This window comes from Zalophus californianus, chromosome 3 (assembly GCF_009762305.2).
Source record: "Zalophus californianus isolate mZalCal1 chromosome 3, mZalCal1.pri.v2, whole genome shotgun sequence".
NCBI lineage: Eukaryota > Metazoa > Chordata > Mammalia > Carnivora > Otariidae > Zalophus > Zalophus californianus.
In genome coordinates, this window is record NC_045597.1 from 4,017,099 (window position 1) to 4,029,140 (window position 12,042).

The 12,042-nt window shown below is 40.5% G+C and overlaps 1 protein-coding gene across 1 annotated transcript in view; it reads right to left on the reverse strand.

Annotated features, from left to right (window-relative positions):
• MYO16 (myosin XVI) overlaps window positions 1–12,042 on the reverse strand; it is a 475,554-nt gene that overhangs the window by 325,452 nt on the left and 138,060 nt on the right. The window contains exons 8-9 of the mRNA XM_027590435.2: window positions 7,819–7,894; window positions 4,809–4,962 (exon numbers count right to left, since the gene is read on the reverse strand). Of these exons, the coding sequence (XP_027446236.2) occupies window positions 4,809–4,962; window positions 7,819–7,894 (230 nt within the window). The remainder of the gene's footprint in view (window positions 1–4,808; window positions 4,963–7,818; window positions 7,895–12,042) is intronic.

Sequence of the window (12,042 nt, forward strand, 5' to 3'; positions counted from 1 at the left end):
AGGACACATTGCAAAACTCATACTCTGCCTCTTACAAATCCCCACAGGGTATTTCTCCTCATCAATGGCCGCTTGGCCTATGCACCTTGGGACCCACCTACCCCCAGCGCCTTGTCCTTGTGTTCTCAGACCCGCTCAGGTCTGCCTCTTTCCACTCTTTGCAGACTTTTCCCAGTCACATCATCTCTCCACCCCAGGTGCTATCTGACTCAGAAGCCCCAGAGAGCCAGCCCCAAGCAACCTACTAAAAGGATGCACCCACACCAAAGCTGGTCTTCTCTGAGATTGGATTTTTCCGTCTAGCTCCTTAGAAAATACGTTTTTCTCTATATGGTCATACTCAGTTTGAAAGCACCAAACTGAAAGCTTAATTTTATTGTTTTAGTTTAGAGCTAGAAGGCCTTTATTCTTTAGATGATGATGCTGACAATCACAGATGAATGAAGAACATCTGCTTTTCTTTCTGTCATTTCTCAAGCACTTATGTGGTATCACAACGAGCCAGATACTGCTGTGTTTCAAAAATATTAAGTCACGGAGTCATCAAGATCCACCTCAGGAGACATTTCTGACCACTACCATCACCACCCATGGACTGCAGCTCAATTCTGACACTGACTACCTATAGCATGGACCCCACAAATTAAGGGCAAGGCTGTCCTCCCTGCAGACACAGCCACAACTTTGGGAGTCTCCATGCTCACCCACATTTCTGACCCAAGAGCTACCAGCTCAGGGGCTCCCACAACTCCCTCAGATTTAATAATTCATTAGAACAACTCACAGAGCTCAGGAATGCACTATACTTACTATTACAGCTTTCTTAGGGAAGGTACGAATCAGGATCAGCCATGCACACAGACACGCAGGGTGAGGTGTGGGAATCAAGGCACATCACACCCCAAGCACACAGAAGTGTTCACCAACCAGGAAGCTCCACTGGGCTTGCAGAGTCTTCCTTGAGGTTTGGTTCCGTAGACATGATGGCCTCCCGGAGGCCAGGCTGGCTCACTGCTCAGTCATTCCATCCCAGCACTAGGTTTTCTGGTATGACCAGCCCCCACCATGAGGCACCTTGTGAGCATAAATTCAAGTGTGATCCCAGGAATCCCGGACAACAGAGCCAGTCCTATGGCCTGGGAATTCCAAGGGCTGAGCATCTTCCCTCCCAGGAAGCAAGGAGAAAGGCCCGGACAAATTCTTTACTATACGCACCCACATTTTACACTGGAGGCAACATGTGGCAAAGACTCTGACTGAACTGCTGAAGTCAGAGAGCCAGCAGGTGCAAGCTAGCATCTGAACCAGGATGGGTGGCTCTGGGTCGCCGTCCATAAGGACCACAGCACACGGCCTCACAGGTCGCCTCGGGGAGTGCGTGTAGACACTCAGAGCAAGACAGACCAAGGGTTTGATAAATAACATGGCCCCAGATGGGAAATATGGCCCCATGTTGTTTCATTTGACTTGAGCTTCAGCTTAAAAGCAGATCAGCGGTCAACTGTATTGCGAGGAGCCTTCATGCTTCTCATTTCTGCAGATGGGAAATGTCTTCCTAATTACAGACTATCTCCTTAAGTTGTCATACGAAGAAACACTTATGCTAACTTGACAATACTCCACACCTAAAGTTGACTGACCATAACAGGGAAACTCAGATCTACAATCTCCTCTTTCAGGCCAAATTAGAAGTTTTCAATTTGAAATAAAAATGACCTCCTTGTTGAAACAATGGGAGAGTGGGTACATGTGTGTGACATGAGTCAAGTTACTTGAGTTCCGAGTCTCAGACAGGGATGGATAACATGGGGATAGAACAGAAAGTGTTTGTGTTACCGCTGAAACTAATAATACACTGTATGTTAATGAAATGGGATTTAAATAAAAAATTTTAAAAAGAAATCTTTGTGTTGTGTGTGTCAATATACTGAAACTGAAAAAAATTATAAATAAAGAGAAACGTCACAGGGATACGATACAGCAAAGGGAATATAGTGGATGATGCTGTAATGGCGTTGTCTGGTGATGCACAGTGACTACACTTGTAGTGAGCACGGCATATAGTGATGTTCAATCACTATGTTGTACGCCTGGAACTAATGTAACATTGTGCGTCAACAATATTCAAGTTAAAAAATTAACAACAACAAAAAATGAAAGAAAGAGCATACTTGTGTTGTTCTGCGGATTAAAGGCAATGACCCACACAAACACTCTGCACAAATCTTGAAGTCTGGTCGCCACATGGGAACCGTCAACTGTTGGCGTGAATCGCTCAACACCCACAACTGTTCAGCAAATGACTCCACCCCGCCAGGTACTAGGCGGAATCGCTGTGGATTCCAACTCCAGGACCCCATGAAATAGAGTACTCGCAGCAAACACTGGCACACATCAAACGTTCCAGGGATGACAGACCCTGGGAGGGCATTTCCATGTTCCAACACCACAGGGCGCATGCCACCACAGCCGTCTTGTTTGTGGCAATCACGGCATGCACGACACTGAGATCCAAGTCAGGACACGAGAGACAGCACGGGGAGGAGACCAGAAGGCAAGAAAGAACAGAAGGGGGAATGGCAGTCAAGTACGACAACAGTTGTTGCAAATTTAAAGCAGACAGAGGAAGCCTGAAAGCTTTACAGACAGGAAAGACTGTCGCTGGGAGGGCTCTAGAGTTAAGTCTAACCTGCTCATGAACTTGAAAGTGAGGCAACAAACAGACCCCTTAAAATTGTTCACTTAATAGAAGATTATCTTAGAAACATGGAATATGAAATAATTCAATAATACAGGATTTTCCTCGTGATTAAATGTTTAACCAAAGACAGGGTGGCTGTTAACAGTGGAGTATAGCGGGAGTGACGTTCTTATCCTAACTCATGATTGATTCAGCACACAGAGCCTCTCAAGACAACAGGAGTGGATACTGGAAAGAGAATTTGACTTGTATGCTGAGATATCAGAAACCACTCAACTATTTGTTAAAAATTTAGCAAAATATATCCTAGGAAAATGTAAAAGGAGTGCGTCAACTATTCCAAGGAATAGGAAGTTGGATTGAAAATTGAAAGATAGGCGATAATAATTCAGATGAGGTAATGTGGGTTAAGTCCTCAGAAAGAGGGCTGCTGATAAAAGGTGGGAAAAGAGATTTTCTGAAGATAAACACAGATTACATGGAGAAGAAGAGAAGTCTGAATCAGTTCTTTCAAATCGTATGCTTCTCATACTGATGAATACACACTACTATCCTTTCTTGGGCAAAGTAATGAGATCAAAGAAGCCACGAGGTTCATGGGAGTGCTTGCTCCTACCTGGAGCCAAGGAAAACTGGCCAACGTGACAAGGCCTACTTGCTCTTTCCCCTTCTTCCAGGAGTTTTATTTTGTTCTAATTCCTTCTTCACCTTCCTAAAGCTGAGGAACTTCTAGAAAGAGCTGAAGGGCAGGCTTTACATTTAAAAATTCAGGTTATCAAACCATTCAAGAAGGCGCTTGGTTTAAACCAGGGCAACTTGGATTTTCACAGAACAATAGCATTTGTTTATTTTAATGGAGGGAAAGGATAGAAATGGTTTGGGGAAAACTCAGCGATGCCGAGGTGAGGAGAGAGACAGAAGACCAAACCTTCCTGCACACCGGGGCTAAACCACTGACTCCAGCAACTGGTGTGTGAAGAAATGCTGCTTTGTAAATGATGCACAAGAGATCTGTGAAAGAAACACGTGTATGTTTTCTGTTAATCCTGCCAATGCTCTGATTCATTTCATATATGTTCTCTATCAAAAGAACAACGTGTTAGGGGCACCTGGCTGGCTCAGTCGGTTGAATGTCCGACTCTTGGTTTCGGCTGAGGTCATGATTTAGGTTCCCAGTTCATCGTGGAGTCTGCTTGAGAGTCTCTCCCTCTCCCTCTCCCCTCTGCTTCCGCTCTCTCTAAAATAAATAAATAAATTTTTAAAAAAAGAACGGCGTGTTAAAAAATGTTGTTTTCAACCTGAAATATTTTTTCCTTGTGTATTTCCTTCTTTTGTTGAGATAGGATCCACCTAGCACAAAATTCACACTTTTAAACTTTACAATCCAGTGCTTTTTTTTTTTTTAGCATATTCACAAATTTGTGTAAGCATCACATTTACTTCTAGAACATTTCCATCATCCCCAAAAGAAACCTCATATCCAGTAAGAGTCATTCCCCATTGCCCCCTGTCCCCACTCCTGGCAACCACTAATATCCTTTCTGTTTCTATGGACTTGCCCATTCTCCACATCTCATGCAAATGGGATCATACGATATGTGGCCTTTGGTGTCTGGCTTCACTCGCTCAGCATAACGTTTTTGAGGTTCATCTTTGTTGTAGTATATGTATCAGTATTTAGGAGATATTTTAGACAATCGGAAATCATTAAGTTTTGTACTTTAGAGAGAAAAAAGTGAATATTTGTATTTCCTACTTGAGGAATTTAGCCATTACCATAGTCACTGGGAATCTTACAAATCAGTTTAGCTAAAAACGTGGAGTATGTTTAAAATATCATCTTTGGTCTCATGGTGACGAGCCTGATCTAATAACTAAATAAAATAATAGTGTTTAAAAGAATTCAGAGGATTTCTCAGAAAATTAGGCCAAACTCATCATTGTCAACAAGTATTTTTTGGTAAAGATGTTAACATTCAGCTTCAATTTAGTTATGAGTCCATCTTAATACTGACTATAAAATGGTCAGCAGGGATGGCAGAGAAAATAATCAACTCTTCCATGAGCAAGATCTACGATGTTAGCACTTTACAGTGAAGGCACTTACAGCTTGCTGGAGAGAGCTGGGAGGTCATGGAGGATCTCTTCATAGGGCTCCTCGGAGGCCAAGGCAGGAACAGATAAATGCTCTTTTACCCTTTCTTCCCAGGCAACTTCGGCTTTCAACAGCATTTCCTCAATAAACTCAGACGCGGCGATATCTACAAGAAACAACAGGAACATCAGAAAAAGCGGATGCTGAGATCACAGAAAACTGTTCCCTTTCAATGATTCTGGTGTGCTTAAAACATGAAAACTGATCAACACCTAGAGCAAAATGAAAAACACTAAAAGTTTATGGTAGGAATAAAATTGCAGGACTGCCATTTTAAAAGACGATTGTGTTTTGTATCAGTGGCATATTTAATTACAAATGAAATGAAAAAATATAAAAATAATATTCACCGAGTGGTGATGTATAAAACGTAAAATCATGGAGAAGCTAAGCTTGAAAGAACCTGATGTCATTTTATTCTCAGTGCAACTCTTCCTTCATCTTGATGAATAAGAATCAAGTTGGTGAAAATAGTTACACATTCCCAAAGACCGGGTTACGATAAAACTTGTAGTAGGCATTCTAGAAGCATCCATTTGTAGATGCACAAATAAATACATAGTTGCACTATGAAAACAGTGAGTCTAACCTCTGTGATCTGTTTTTTCCAATCTGAACTACAATTATATTCCCTTATACAATATGTGTTAACAGTAACATCTGAATACACTGGGGCAGCAATATAGATAGATGGGCATGAATCAAGTTAACACTTACTTTTTTTTTTAAAGATTTTATTTATTTATTTGAGAGAGAGAGAATGAGAGATAGAGAGCACGAGAGGGAAGAGGGTCAGAGGGAGAAGCAGACTCCCTGCCGAGCAGGGAGCCCGATGTGGGACTCGATCCCGGGTCTCCAGGATCATGACCTGAGCCGAAGGCAGTCGTTTAACCAACTGAGCCACCCAGGCGCCCCTTACTAACAATCGAAACTGGAAGTCAAAAGATCTTGAAGAAAAATTCACAATAATAACAATTAGGAACCTAATGGACAAAACTGTTCCTTTTCAATCCTCCTGACTAAAGTGCATGACCACCTGTGTCTACAAATTCGAGTTATGAGGCTTGATGGGCTGGATGAGTTAATTCAGCCACCATAAGAAGATGTTTATGCCAAGATTTTATCACCATTTGCTCTAGGTTAAATCATATCCAGTAACGAGGAGGAGGCAGCTTGGCCTCCTCACCTTGGGTGATATTTCTGTCCCACCTAACAACTACACCCCAAACTGCTTTTGTCCCCCAGATAATTTTTTCTGTATCCACTCCAAATTCAAGGAACACAAAATAGCAAGAATAGAATAGAATACTGAGGACGATTTTCATTTGCTTGGTCTACTTTCCTGTTCTCTGTGCTATTATGTTATCCGGTTCATTTTTCTTGCTGCTGGATTAGATGTTGGTACCTCCTGCATTTACTTGAAACTCTCACCGCATTATAGCTCTTTGTTCCCTTGTGTGTGAAAGAACTATTTTCCTTCAATCAACAAGTGACCATTGAGAGTCTTCTATCAGCCCATCACTGTGTCTCTCTTGACCAACAAGGCATGGAAAATGGGTTACACTGATGGTGGACTAGGCATGGCCAACACAGGCAAAGTGTCTAAGACAGCTATCCCATCCTGAGGTGGACAGGGCTGAGACTAGACCAGACATTTAGTCCCGTCCTGGGCTCTAAGACTGTGGGTTGCCTCGGGTGTCCATTTTGGCACATTTAGGTCTAACACACTAGACCTAAAAGGTATAAGTGTGACACATGGGAGTCCATGTGGTCAAGGATCAATTGTATATTCGATTCTCTGGGAAAGAAGCCAGGGATATGAACTTGACAAATGTGATCTGTTAGAACTACAGCAAACAGAGGATGTGACATATTTCACAATAAATACATTAAACAAATAGAAAAAGCCCACAAATTTCTATTTGCTCTTTTAATATTTGTCACTAGACATGCTTTTATCATTAATACTAAGGTTACTACACTATCATGAACATTTGCCTGATTCCAAAGTTTGAAACTATAACACTATCTTAGAGCTTCATTTGTTAAATCTTCAGTTTATTTTAGCAGGTAAGATGAATAAACATTAAACAATATTTAACTCCAATAAAATAATAGAGCAAATCTCTCATCCTGTCTTAAGCTGGAGGTTTATCATGTAATCATATTCCTGTAAGTACATCCAATGAGAAATCTCAGGCATAATGTGCTTTTAGGTTATTAGAGGTATGGTAACAAGAGTAAGTAGAATTAAGTTATTTTAGCTCAATTATGACCTTCAAGCTTTTCATATTATTTTTTTACCTATGCTACACTTTTCTCTGTTACTTAGAATTTTCATTTTTAATAAACAAAAAACTTCTGAGTAAATTTGTTGTCAAATTATAAAAGCTAGAAAATGAATGCAACATCCATGTTCTTAAATTAGTAGATGAATATTATTGAAGAACAGTGGTAAAAAGAACTCTAGAAATGTTCAAAAGATACTTATCAGAAATAGTAACATTAAATTAAGATTCTGAAAACTTTAAATTAGCTTGAGGATGTCAGTCTCGATTCCTTGCAGTATACTATCTGTGCTGAAAAAAAAAAGATTATTATTTAAAATTACCCTGATGAACAAGTATGTACTTGAAACGATAAGAAACCCATTAAATGACAGCAAAAGTATATTTGAAAGTAAGTGACATTGAAGGAATCACCGTGCAGGAAGTTGAAAACCTCAAAAGCAAATTTCAGGGAAGTACAAGGGCCCCCAATGATCAGAACCATCCTGTAATGCCCTCTCGTGCAGGAGGTGGGCATGGGGGTTTGGGAACAGTGCCCAAATGGAGCATCTGCACAGAGATTCTCAGGGGAGGCTGACTCGCTCGGCAGCCACGTTAATGATGGATGAACAAGTTCCGGTAGGACAGGAAGGAGTCAGTAACCGCTCCATGGTCCCAGGATGCTCATAACCTACCTGAGGGCTTCTCTTCATTGCAGTTCAGAAGGTTTGGATTTGCCTGATGCATCAGAAGAAGCTTCACCAGGTTTGTCTGAAACAGTAAAGTTCACTGAAATAAGATTCATCGGGGAGTGGTACACAGGGGTGGTCTCCAGGGCGCTTCCAGCCTGCTGGAGGGAGAAGGCATGAGCATATCCCACCCTAAACGTTTCTTACTCTCTCCGCTTCCAGTTTTCCCAGTTCCTTTTAAAAAGATAACAGACATTCAAACCAAAAATTACTTATCAAATGAGGAATAAATTGCTGGGGATTTGAAAAGGCTCACTTAACGCCTTTCAGGTTTATTTTAGGGCATCTTGTGGGAGGAATTACATGTTATATGTGTTTTGTTTTAATTGAGCGACTCATTAACGTCTCACTGGTCCTGTCCAATCACTGCAGCCCCACAGACAAATATGAACTAAAGTCACGGGGGAGTTAGGAAAACTTAAATGTAACTCGAGCTATAAAAAAAGAAAGCAACTTGATGAGAGGCTAATATATTCTTTAAGTCTTATTATAAAATATAAATTCAAAGAGTATATATATATATGTGCATGAGCCATTGAAAGAGAAGTAATGAAATAATTTCCAGTGTATCCAACTTTTTTTTAAGATTTTGTTTATTTGAGAGAGAGAGAGAGAGAGAGAGAATGAGAGAGAAAGCATGAGAGGGGGGAGGGTCAGAGGGAGCAGACTCCCCGCCGAGCAGGGAGCCCGATGCGGGACTCGATCCCGGGACTCCAGGATCATGACCTGAGCCGAAGGCAGTCGCTTAACCAACTGAGCCACCCAGGCGCCCTATCCAACTTTTTTTTAAAAGAGTTACTTATTTTAGAGAGGGAGAGCTTGGAGGGAAAAAGAAGAAGGAAAGGGAGAGAGGGAATCTCAAGCAGACTCCCCGCTTAGTGCAGAGCCCACTGTGGGGCTCACTCTCACGACCCTCAGATCATGACCTGAGCAGAAATCAAAGGTCAGACACTAAACTGACTGAGCCTCCCAGGCTCCCCCCAACTTTTTAAAATAGGTCATTCATGGTATCTTTCTGTGTTTCTTCCCAAAATTATCCCTCTCCCTATTTCCCAGAGTTGACCACTCTCATGAAATTTGGGCTATCTGGGGCTATGATTTCTTTATATGTTTAACCCTTACGTACAGGAGTACCCCCAAAACAACATATTGCTCAGCTTTACCTGTTTGTGGCATTTAGAGAAGTGAAATCCTAGTGTGTATATTCACTGATGCCTTGCTTTCATGACTGCATTCTTGAGAATCTTCAAAGGTGATGGATCGAAACAAGATTTATTCATTTTCTCGGCTGCACATAACTACACCGTACAAATATATCAGAATTAACCTGCCTTCCTCACTGGACATTCAAGCCATTTGCAGCCATTTATTTTCACAAATAACGTTGCTACAAATATTCTCATTTATCTTTCTTGGTGCATGTAAGCAAGGATCTCTCTTCAGGACAGATGCACATAGGACTGAAATTGCTGGGATAAAGGTTTGGACATCATCAAAGTGGCTTAGATAGCTGCAACAGTTTTCCAAAGAGCTCAAATGTCCACCCCCATACCCAACAAGAGTTCCTGTTGCACCACATTCTATTTAATAATTTTGTTATTGTGCATTTACATATCACTAGATTCACATTCCCTCCAACATTTGACATTGTTACTTTTTAAAAATTTAGCTATCATACTGGGAATGAAGAAATATTTCAGTCTACTTTAACTTATTTCCATGACGACAAAGGATACTGAACACCCTTCCATGTGTTTAGTGGCCCCTCCTAGACTTTCTTTGGTGAAGTGTCTGTTCAGGACTTCTTTGCCCATTTATTACTGGAGTGTTTATCTTTGTATTAGTGATTTATGCTCTTATATGTTCTAGATACATCTGTCAGGTATGTGTATTACAAATAGTTCCTCCCGTGCTTGCTTGTTCATATTCTTGAAAACGTTTTTTTAAGACCAGAAGAATATTTTAACTTTGTTTTGCTTTTGTGAAAGTGCAACATCTGTATTTTTTTCTCAAGTGCTCAGTACTCTTTATGTTCAAAATAACTCTTTGCCCACTCAAAGGCCATGACAATACCATACTATATTTTCTCCTAAAGGCTTTATAATTTTAACTTTTATATTTATGGTCCATCTCAAGTGAGTTTTCGCAAATGACAGAGGAAGGTTCAAATTTATTTTGGTCCATCACCCATTCGTTTTTCAGCAATATTTCTTAAAAAGACCTTTTTTCTCTTACTGAATTGTTTTGGTACCTTTGTAGAAAATTAATTGACTATATATGTTCCTGCATGTTTCACTGATCTATTTGTCTATCCTTACTACATTTCCTAACTACTTTGATTAGTGTAGCTTATAGCCAGTATTGAAATCTTATAAGTGAAAGACTTATAGTAAGTCTTGAAAAAAGCCTGTAATTTTCTTTTTTAAGATGATTTTGTCTATTTAGGTATTTTGTATCTCCATATAAATTTTAGAATGGGGGCGCCAGGGTGGCTCAAGTCAGTTGAGCGTCTGCCTTCAGCTCGGGTCATGATCCCGGGGTCCTGGGTTCGAGTCCCGCATCAGGCTCCCTGCTCCGCGGGAAGCCTGCTTCTCCCTCTCCGTCTCCCCCTGCTTGTGTTCCCTCTCTCGCTGTGTCTCTCTCTGTCAAAAAAAAAAAAAAAAAAAAAAAATTTAGAATGAACTTTTCAATTTCTGAAAAAAGGATTTAAGATTTTGATTGGAATTGCTTTAAATGGATACCATATTAATTTTATATGGTTTTTTAAAATATCACAAATTTAGTGGTTTAAATGAAAAAAATATTATCTTACAATTCTGTAGGTCAGCAGTCTGACACAGGTCTCACTGGGTTAAAATCAGGGTGTCAGCAGCACTATGTTTCCTTTGGCTCTCGGGGCAAATGTGTTCCTTGCCTTTTCTAGCTTCTAGAGGCAACTCATGTTCCTTGGCTTGTGGTCCCTTCCCTCATCTTCAAGACAACAATGTTGCAGGTGTCTGCCCATTTTTGCATAGGCACACTGCAGGAGGACCCTGAGCCAGGAATGGTTCTCTGCTTTTAAAGACCCATGTGATGAGACTGGGCCCACCTGGGTAATCCAGGAAACTCTTGCCATCTCAAAATCTGTAACTAATTGCAATTGCAAAGTTCTTTTGCCTTTTCAGTGAACAAACATATTGACAGGTTTTGAGGTTTAGGGTGTGGACATCTCTGGGGGCCACTATTCAGCCTTCCACAAATATCTTAAAAATATTCACTGACGGGGCGCCTGGGTGGCTCAGTTGGTTAAGCGACTGCCTTCGGCTCAGGTCATGATCCTGGAGTCCCGGGATCGAGTCCCGCATCGGGCTCCCTGCTCAGCGGGGAGCCTGCTTCTCCCTCTGACCCTCTTCCCTCTCGTGCTCTGTCTCTCATTCTCTCTCTCTCAAATAAATAAATAAATAAATCTTTAAAAAAAAAAAAAAAAAAAAAAATATTCACTGTCAAAACACATGATTATGGCTTACTCCTCCATTTATTTGGGTCTTATTTAATCCCTCACTGCGGTGTTCCATAGTTTTCAGTGTAGAAATCTTTTGTTAAAATATTTTGTTAAATATATTATTATATATTTTAAGTTTTTAATGCCACTGTAAACAACTTGATAAATGCACTTAATGGGTCTAGTCTTTCCATTATTTTGCTGATTCCTTTGGCCTTCTTATCCTCCTTTCTCCTTCCCCAACTCTGTCCTTTGTTTCTATTTCTTGCTTTATTATATTGATAAGAACGAGGCTGGCTTTTCCAATCTTGCGTCTTGCTTTTGTAACATGTGTTGTGGTTCTCCGCTTCGCATCCAGGCACACCAAGGCATCTCCCCCCCCACCAATGATTGTTCTTGTTAGAATTTTCATTAAAAAAATCAATTAGGTTTTAAGTAATCTACTCATTGTTAGCTTTCCCAAAGCCCATTCAAAATTGGCATTTGGTTTTGCAGAACACGGATTCTACCAGTAACATTTAAATTATGTTACAGTGCTTATATGTAGAAGTTTATTTTTATTTCCAAATAGAGAGTTTACTAAAGCAAGAGACATTCTCTTGAAATCTGAAAGATAAAATATATAGAGCAGATTCCCAGGACATTAAAATAGGTACAGGAAAGAGTTTTGTTTTATATTAAAGATGAGA